At 52.5% G+C, this 10,016-nt stretch overlaps 1 protein-coding gene across 1 annotated transcript in view; it reads right to left on the bottom strand.

Annotated features, from left to right (window-relative positions):
* The window catches only part of IGSF3 (immunoglobulin superfamily, member 3), a 70,200-nt gene that overhangs the window by 22,020 nt on the left and 38,164 nt on the right, over positions 1–10,016 (bottom strand). The window contains exons 4-5 of the mRNA XM_009323908.1: positions 8,751–9,152; positions 4,696–5,100 (exon numbers count right to left, since the gene is read on the bottom strand). Coding sequence (XP_009322183.1) covers positions 4,696–5,100; positions 8,751–9,152 — 807 coding nt within the window. The remainder of the gene's footprint in view (positions 1–4,695; positions 5,101–8,750; positions 9,153–10,016) is intronic.

Below are 10,016 nucleotides of genomic sequence, written 5' to 3'. Positions count from 1 at the left end.
CACATTCATTACTGTCAAAAACCCAGCAGCAAGAGGGCAGATTTATAGAGGCGATTGCGGCTTCTCCCCGTGCGCCCGCCCCAGGATTAGTCACGAAGGAACCAGCTGAGGGACGACGTGAGGATGGAGGGGTGGGAAGAGCACAGAGATATGGGGAGGTGGGTGCCCTGCGGGTCGGGATGGGTAGGTCTGTGCCTGAGTACAAAAGGGGTGAGGGGGTGCTCGGGGAGCTTTGCCACAACCTCCTGCTTGTGAGAAAGCTCTGCTTTTTTATTCTGCTGTTGTCAGAAAGACTCCCCAGCACTCAGACCCCAGGCCCTCTCAAAGCTCTGCCGAATCACCCCCTCGCTTGTGCTGCAGGGAAAAGATAAGTGCGGTAATGCATATGAGGACAATGGCAATTTAATACACCAGCACAAATCCGCTCAAGCCTCCTTGCCAAGAGACCTATCCAGATGTCCTAGCCTGCCCAGATCACAGCAGAGTCCTCATCATGCACAGTGCCACTAGAGACCGTCTGCTGTCCTTGTCTCAGTCCAGCAGACCACACGGACGCACGCTGCTCCCAGACAGCACCTCCCACCTCAGCCACTCCATCCCTGAAAACTTGGCAGGGAGAAGAAAGATCCAAGAAGGAGACAGGAACAGAGCCCGCCTGGCAGCCCTCGCGTCTCCCCTTGACCCACATGCATCTATCTACCACCTTCCTCCCTCGGGCAGGACCCGGAGCCTGGGCACTGTTCCCCCTCCATGCTGTGTGAGGAAGGGGGCAGAGAGCAGTGAGGGGGTACTGCTCAGCTGGCATCCTCATGCTGAGAGCTCAGCCTGAATCCAAATGCTTTCAGAGTCACCTGGGTTCAAAAGGAACCGCCTGCACCTCTGCCTCCCTTAAAACCCGAGATCAGCAAGTGCCAGGGTCCCCTCCAAGGACACATCTGTCCTGACCACTTGCAGATCAGCCTGGTAAAGCTTGCATGGAGGATGCTCTTCTCCGCCTGGAAAGAGGCAAGTGCACAAAGGGCAAGGAAATGTCTCTAGAAGGGAAAGGGGTGGTGAACCCTCAGGAAAAGGGGTGGAGAAGCCTCGGGGCAAGCCCCAGCTTTCGGGGATGAAAGAATCGGGGTTTCAGAGGCAGGCCAGATACTGCAGCAGAAGGGAAGCCCCAAACACAAGGCTGTGGGTGGGAAGAAATCTCCACCCCTGCACTTGGGGCTCGCTCCAAGCTCAGCCCGCGCTCCTCTGTGTGGTCTCCTGCCAGCTTTGGCTTCAGGGAAGCAGCTGTCGTGAACCGAGCGTACTTTTATTGTTCCTCCCCCTCTGCTGCAACATGAGCTCACCAAGAAAGAAACAACACACAGCTCGAGAGATGGAAGTAAAAAGGAGAGCACTGCGTTGTAAGGACACGAAACAGCCACAGGCAATCTAGCCGCTCGCCAGACTGGTCCACAATCCTGCCCAACAGAACTCCACACCAGCGTACAGAAGTTAAAACCCAGCACTCGCCCTACAGCAGTGCAGGTCCCTCTCCCTGCAAAGCACACATGAGCTACCTGGGGCAGCATGCCTGTACCTGTGCACAACCCTCCCCCTACTTTGCAACCCAACTCGTGCCGGCTTGTGTGACAGCGAGGAGCAGGTTCATGAAAGGGAGAAACACTGAAGCTTCAGATTCTACTGCTGCTGCTGCTGCTGAGTTTTCACAAACCACCAAGTGATGGACAACATACCCTCATGATACCTAAATTCTCTGTAAGCTCTCACATGTACAGCCAGCATCCTTCATAGGGCTTTTCCTCACGCTGCCAGTCCTTATAACTGCTTTATGCCCAAGGGGTCAGGAACGTCACACTCAAAAGGCCAAATCTGGCTCCAGATGCCATGCAGGGCACTTCTGCCACCCTATGCACAGACCTTCACTTCAGAGCTCCGTTAATGCTGCCATTGCCTGCTTTATTCACTCCCTCCTTCAGGAGCTACCTGTTTCCTTTCTCAAATACCGCTCATTTCTTCCTGAGAGTAGGAAAGGACTGGAGTGTTTCAAGCTGCTGGCGTTTCCTCAACATTACTTCTTGGCCACGAGATAGCCCTAGGTGAAATTACTTTGCAGCCACATTAATACGTGCAATTCAAAACCAGCATTGCCACCTCTGCAGTTACCATTCAGCACAGGTGACAACTACAAACACTACCCACTGCAAGAGTGCCAAGGAGAGACAGCCTGAGCACTGAAACAGTAAACCAACACGCCAGGAGAAGCTCCAGCACCCTGTCCCTTGACGATGTGGGATTTCACAAAGCAAAGAGATTAATGAAGCAATCGGGAAGCCACTATTTTACCTTTCTCACCTGAACACACTTTAAAGGCTGACATATATCGATTGTCATGTCTGCACCTGGAACCTGTCAAATAGAAAGGTCACTCTGACAAACAGGGAGCAGGGTTTTAAGAGGAAACTAGAATCCCAGCATTAACTTACAATCTGGAAACACACGCTGGCTCAATTTGCCAAAAGACCTCCAGACAAGCCTTCTTTATGCTGTCCCTTAGTGGATTGGTAGTGGATATAGTTCACCCCAAACTCACTGGCATATGGAACACGTGGCTAGTGGGCAAGGGAAAGGAGAAAGCTAGGACTAAGACATCCAATAGCAGCCTGAAGTTACGTAATATTAAGGTGACTACAGAGCCACAGACTTAGACTGACAGAGCTCTCAGGTGTTCAGTTGTTCAGGGGTCCTGAATGACCCCTTTTGAAGCAGCCCCGGATATTAATCTGAAAACCAGTATCTGCTTCATCAGCACAGGTCTGACTGTGGGGGCACTAGGATGTTCATTACAAGGTGACTGAGGAAGGCACCTCCCACAACATCCTGGCTCCTCTCTGGAGATTATCCAGCCAAAGACCCAGCAATGACACAACACGACCCTCTGCAGCCTGCAAAACCAGAGAGAACCACAGCAGTCGCTGGTACGACTGCCGGCATTGCATTCACGGAGAGTATCAACCACCCACTCTCAGAGGCTGCCTGAGACATGGAAACAAAACACAGAGAGAGCACAACCGTGGTGCTGGGGATGTTCTGAGGAGTCCCCCTCTTCTCCTCCATCCTCTTGTGGGTCATAAAACCACAAACATTATGCAAGGCTCATTGGACTGACAGCTAAGATTTGTGTAGCCATAGTTTGTTGAGCAGCAGGGAGATAGGGAGAGGTAAAAACCATGGAGACCTACATGACTTGTTCTGTTAAGGCATCACTTGATGGTTACTGCTCCAGTGAAGAAGAACTGGCTGCTACAGCATGGTTTAAATGTCCTTTAAATGTCCTCCTGGGCACCCTGAGCTGTGACACAGAGGCTCTCTTCTAGAAACTGTTATCAAGGATTTCTGTTTCTCTCTCTGTCTCACACACATATGCATGCACAGAGATGTGCCATGAAGAAGCATATTACTCCAGGGACCATAGCCAGTCAACGCTGCTTCCTAGGGAAATAAGCTAAAATTATGAACATCACCAATCTGACCCTGCGAGCAGTAAAACATGTGCTACAAGGCAGGATAATCAAGATAAATGGAGAAGATTAACCTGGAGATGAGGGCAAGGAAGGAGGGAGGGAAGAAAGAGAATAGAGAGCTCATGAGGCATCTGGAGCTCGCAGCATCCCCTGGCTTTTCTAAAGACATGCTAAGGTTTGGGGAAGGTAGAGAAGAGTATGAAAAGGGACACTGAGGTGAAAAACCACAAAGCTCAAACCAGAAGACAGATGCTAGGAAGAAGTCCCTCTGCACAGGAACACGAAGGGAGGACTGACCATGCTTCAAGGACCTGAGCCAAGAGCCTTAAAGGTGCTAAAAGCCTCAGCTCCAGCCCTAAGGCCGAGACAGCAATAAACCGTTCAGCTCAGCGATGGCCCTGAGCTGCCCTGACCATGTATCTCTGCACCCTTCAAGGACAATAGAAGGCACCACCAAAATATCAGTGACAAGGCCTACAGAAGGCACCTAACTCTCTCCACTGGCTGTACACGGAGCATAAGCACCTTGCAGGTTTTCTGACTCTCCCTGCCAAGCCAGCTGTCTGTTGCCTAGCTGTTGCACACTCTGTGTGGGCACCCATAGCCTCGGTGACTTCCAGCTGGAAAGGGCCCAATTTCTGGTGGGGATGAAAGTCAGGCTCTTTGATCACTAGCTGCTTCTGAAGATGCCTCCAGCAGAGCGAGAGATGCAGCCAGTTACTAGACAAGAGCTGCAGCACCTCACCTATGGTGCACGTGCACATGCAGGCTTTGGTGGGAGCACGTCTCTCTTCTTTGATTCTGTTAGCCCTGTCCCTCTCCTCTCTTTCCCAGGTTAATCTGCTCTGATGAATGGAGGTGGCAACCTGAAAGCCGCTTCCGTCTCACAAGAACAACCCCAGACTGACCGAGCTGCAGTCACCTCACCTCCCAGAAGAAAACCCCATGAACAGCACATGAGGAGCAAAGAGAGGACGCAGTTCCCCAGAGGTGTATAAGGGAGCTCCAACATATCTGCAGCCGAAGAGCCGAGCAGTCCCACCTGTACCATGCACAAGTGTGAGACATCAGTCGCAGCCATGAGAGCAGTCCTTGCTCTGGAGAGACCACCGCAGCACTGGTACGTACCCCATCCCTGCAACACACCCCCCAGCTCCTCTCGTGTGCTCTCAGCACTCACCTGGCCGCAGGACCCTGATTTCCAGCAGGTTGGAGGTCCTGTCTGCCAGCCGCGTCCAACTGCTGTTGTAGTTCTTCCTCCACAGCTCAGCCACACACTGGTACTTGCCGGCCTCCGTGTCGCTCGCCCTGCTGATGCTCAGGCGCACGTTGTTGCTGGACTCGGCCTTCTCGATGGCGGTGCGGGTCCGGAAACCTGCATACCTGTCGCCCCACTGGACCCCGCCGTCGCGCGTGAAGGTGACCAGGTCGTGAAACTCGGTGCTGCCCGCCGGCTGGAAACGCCATGTCACCGACACTGGTACCCACGATGGGTAGTGGGGCTTGATGATGCACTGGAGGTCGAAGGACTCGTTGTAGGTCACCCCGGGGGTGCGGGAGATAGCTGTGACAGCAAAGCCGGCCTCTGTGGAAAGAGAGACAAGGGCTTTGAGAGGCACTTGCCTAATGAGGCCCGGCTGTTAGCATGCAAAAGCTAGTGTGATCATCCAGTCACGGGCCTGGAATAATCATCCGTTCGCGCTGCGTTGGCTCCTCGTTTGCAATGGCAAAGTGGCACGAAAAGCAGTGGCAAAAACACACTTAAGTGCCTGCGTAGTGGTGACTGCCTGCGTGAGCACTGGCTGCAGTGGCAGCAGGACTGTGCTCGATTTCTGCCCAGAGGAGCGCAATCCCCTGAGACCCGAGCAGCCAGCCTCTGCACGCTGACCAAAGCCCCATACGGAAACGCAGCAGCACAGCGGCAAGGGAGCAGCACCAGGCAGAGGAGCTATCCAACACCAGCCTGACCGCTCGCAGACCCCAGGATTCACATCCACCTCTTGGGCAGGGGTCCCCACCCAGTCCCCCACCCCAGGTCTGTGGCTGGTTGCTGCAGGTGAAGGAAAGATGAGGGAAGCGAGAAGTAACAGACTTCATTCCTGCATTGGAGAGGTGGCAGCAGTTACGAAACCCCAGGATGGGGGCAACTGAAAGAGAGGGAAGCTGGTTGCTCCTGTTCTTCACACAGCACGGCTTTTGTTCTCTTCCAGACCACAGCTCCAGAATGGCTTTATGCAGTTATCCTCACACGTGCACCACTCCACAAGCCGGTCAATACATTTTGACTTGTCTACCCCCAGCACTTTGTTGGTTTAGGGGAGTTTAAAACCAGCAGTCTATTAGTAATTTGAAGATAACATATTCCCAGTTGACTGACTTACATTTTGGGTCAGGGCATTTCCATTGCTCAGTTGTTCCGAGCTGCAGAGAGAAAATATTTTCTTCCAATCACTTTAGTGCAGCCAGCAGATTTAGCAGGGACCTCGTTTTCCACCGGCAACATCCCCAGGAAGCGCCCCCTTCCCGGGAGGCTCTGCAGGGTGTCCCATGCCAGCTGGCAGCTCTCCTTCCTCCCCCTGCAGCGCTGACTGTCCCGGCACCCAGCACAGCCACCGCAGCTGGGGAGAGCCTGGCCAGTGCCCAGTAGAAACAGGAACGTCTTCTGGATCAGTGCAGAGCTTCAGCCCGCCACCAGCTTGAAATTACAGTTCAAGAGATGAGCCGGGAGCTCACTGCAACCCACGGAGCTGCTGCCATGGGCCAGACCGGCCACAGCACAGACACTGCCGTATCTGCACGCTTCCAGCAAGTGCCTCTGCAGCCCCACGGCGTCACCATGCCAGAGATCCAGGATGTGTAATTACTGAGAAAACAGGTCAATCTTTGGGATTAAAGCCTCTTGCAACATGTTCAGTGATTACCCAGGAGAGGAGAGTGAGACCCAGGCTTTCTCCCCTGCAGGACTGCTGCATCTCATACCCATGTAAGTCTTTATACCTTCAGACCCTGCAGCAGCCCTCCTGCCCCGGCAAGTGTGTTACCAGGCCCAGCTCAGAGCACTGCTGAGCCAGCGATGGCCCTAGAAAGCCAACTTAATTTCACCAAGACCAGCTGACTTCGTAAAGTTTAATCTCCAGTTGGCCTGGGCAAAGAAGCTTCATGACTTCTCTTGACTGCCGTGCAAAAGCCAGGTGTGTTTCTCAGGTCCTCAAGTCAACCAACACGCTCATGGCACTTAGGTTAACACACAAAGGCCCTTCTTCCTTCAGGACTTGGTACAAAAGGAGAGAAGCCACGCTTAAAAGCCAGCAGATTTTCTGCAAGACCTCCCTACAAGAATACAGCAGCCCCCCCTCACCCTGCCTGCCCCCTCCTTCCCCAGCCAGCCAGGGACTGAAGTCCCTGCCAGGCACTCAAGATCCTCAGAAGTTCAGGGACATCTGGTCTCATCCGACAGCAAATCTCTCTTCTGGCTATTGCTTCTGAACCACCCCGTAGATAGATTTATGGGTTTGAACATCATCTGTGCTGGTTCAGCTGAAGAGTTTCTTACCCTGGCAGACTGGCAAATGATTAGACCTTAACTTGAAATGTGAGTGTCGCTAAATTTACTGCATTTTTTTTTACTAGCAATTTCTGTAGCCATAAACCTCCCTTGCTCTTTCTTAGCACCTTCCATTTGAGTTTCTCGGGACACTCCAAAAACATTACACTGAAGAAAAAATATCAGATTCAGTGGCAACGAAACAATACTCAATATTTTCTCCACTAAATTTTCATGAGCTACTTCAGCTTTGCTAGTTATAGGAAGAGGACCTAGGAATTTCTTAGGACTTGACAGAACGTGCTCAACAGCTGGTGATTTCTCTGGGACAAGGAGCGGAGGAGGAGGGACAACTACCTTTCCATCACATCTTCTGGAACTGCTGGGCAATTCCAAACATCTTAAATTTTAACAAGAGTAGAAGTGATACATTTTAAAATCTCAACACTTAATCTCAACACTTTGACAAGTGGCAGAGTAAAGAGAAGGGCCGATACGTGGACTTACAGCAGGCCAAATGCTGCTGACCTCATGAGGAAGTCACTGTTGAAACCAGATGAGAATCTGCCCTTAGTTCTTTACAAACTAACGTCCCTACCTGCTTCTGGAAGCTATACAGCAAAGATTTCTAGCTCCAGACAGAACAGCCTCTGAAAGAAGGTCAAAAGTGAAGGGGAGGAAAGGAGGAAAAAAGCAAGATTTTAATCAGAATATGATACAACTTTGAAGTCTGGTGTCTCACACATCTTGCCAAAGCTTAAGATTAATACCACAGAGAACCAAAAAAAAAAAAACCCACCCCCCAAAATTCCTATCTTGACCTTTCAGTAGAGCTCCCCGATTGTTTATAGCCCTGACATTCTGCAAATCAGTGACCTCACAGGAGCAGTCAGCCCTTCTTCAGTCTCTCGCAGAGCACTTGGGGAACTAGTCCAGAAATTAATATAGCAAGGCCTGAGCGGGACCAAAGTAATTCACAATCCATACAAAATCCCCAATGCCCTACCTGCCCTCTCCTAAACTGATGTGGTTTCACTGTGTTTGAAATGGAGGAGCTCTTTGGCAGAGCAGAGTACCAGCTGGAATGATCCCAGGTCCTAGTTTGGCTTGGTCATGAACAACATTGTGGTTCCGGGCCAGCAGCTCAGCGCCTCCTTGCAGAGGCAGTGAGGACCATTCCTGACCCATGTCTTCCGCAGGCTTCTGATGCTGTCAGAGATGCTCGCTATTTCTGGTGGACAGGTCAACAGATGCCCAGTGTTTTGCCCTCCTGGTCCGGCGAGCAGAGGTAAGGTTTACCCAGGGCAAGCAAGGAGGCTTCGATGACCACAGGCATGGAGCACCACCACTGCACTGCCCGTAACCCGGCTCCAATGCTGGGGGGCCATGTCATGGGACTGGCAGTCTCTCTCCTCGGAAGGACGCTGGAAGCACTGCCCCTCTCCTTAGCCACCCCCTGCTTTGCTCCTGCCACAGCCACCCCTCAGACTTTGCCCCCACACGCAACGGGGCATGCAGGCGTTTTGCACCAACCTACCGGAAGCTGCGGGCGGGCTGCCGGGTACCTCCATTTTGCCGGCAAGCAAGGGCGGGAGTGCCAAGAACAGCCCCGGTTATTCACAGGTGACCTCCTGGGGGGGCCAGGCACGCGGGGAGCAGAGCCCCACAGCCCCCGCGCCTCGAGTACTCACCCAGAGCAGTGATGGACACTGGGGTGCCTGTGTGCCGCTCCCCAACCATCTGCCACTCCCCATCCAGTGTCCGCGTCCACTCAGCCACCCGGCACTCGTAGTGGCCCTCGTCCGCCTTGACGCTGTTGAAGATCTCCAAGGTGAAGGAGCCGGGCCGGACCTGCTCCACCTGGATGCCCCCATAGCTGCTGCGCTCGGCGTACGAGGGGCCCGGCTGCAGGGTGCCCTCCCGATCCAGACGCACAATTTCGCTGCGCCGGTTCAGCTTGTCCACCAGCTGCCAGGTGACGGAGAGGCGGCTTTGGGGCCCAAAGCCTGAGCGCACGTTGCAGCCAAAGCGCAGGCTCTCCCCCTCCAAGACATTGCTGGCGTTGTTGATAATCTCCAAGGAGATGCTGGTCTCTAAGGAGAGAAACGCATACACACAGGGGAGATGATACACACTCGCCACTTCTCGGTCTGCAAGAAGGATGCTGCCAGCCAGAGAAGCTTTCGACCAGGTGCAGGAAACTGCCCACGTATTTGGGTCCAGGCATGTCTTAACCTCATGCGTGACCACATCCAAAAACAGCTTGTGGGCAGCGAGCTGCTCCTGGTGACTTGCACACTCAAAGCAGCTGTAGGCCAAATCTGGGAGAAATCTCTCTGCCTATGGCTCATGAGACATTGCCGCATCTTCTGGTCGCAGGTCCGGGATAGGATCTCAGCAAAACTTGAGGGAATTTGTGTTGCTACAACATGCACCGCATGCAACCGGCTCTGCCAAAAAAAGCTTCCAGCTCCCTGGGCTTTTCAATTCACGTCATCCTGATCACCATCTTGCCACGTCCATTCCTACAACACCTTTTGGGAGAAGCTCTCCCAAACTCCCACTGCTAGTGACACTAGAGGTAGCTATCAATGTTTGGTAACATCAAAAAAACCTGGTATCCTGAGCTTCTCAGAGATGTAAGGCTTTACGGCTGGTTTTTCAGAGATACCGAGTGCTGGTTACTCCTGCTGTCTTCGGTCAGAGTTATGGACACTTAGCACCCTTGAAAAATCATCACATTTGTTCCTAGAGCTGGTGATTTATCAAATGGCAAGAATGAAATCTGTCTGAAAGGTGGCTGTGCCTAGAAGTACTACATTTTAGACATTTGTCCAGTGCAAGGTTTCTAGCTAGAGTGATTTTCAAAGCCAGACAAACAAGACCAAATATTGGTAGGACAGAAAAGAAATAGAATTTGTTTTGGAGAAATGAGGAGGGGAAAAAAAGCTAGAGGA

Source organism: Pygoscelis adeliae, unplaced genomic scaffold, assembly GCF_000699105.1.
Source record: "Pygoscelis adeliae isolate BGI_AS28 unplaced genomic scaffold, ASM69910v1 Scaffold124, whole genome shotgun sequence".
Lineage (NCBI taxonomy): Eukaryota > Metazoa > Chordata > Aves > Sphenisciformes > Spheniscidae > Pygoscelis > Pygoscelis adeliae.
This window is presented reverse-complemented; position numbering and strand designations above follow the sequence as displayed.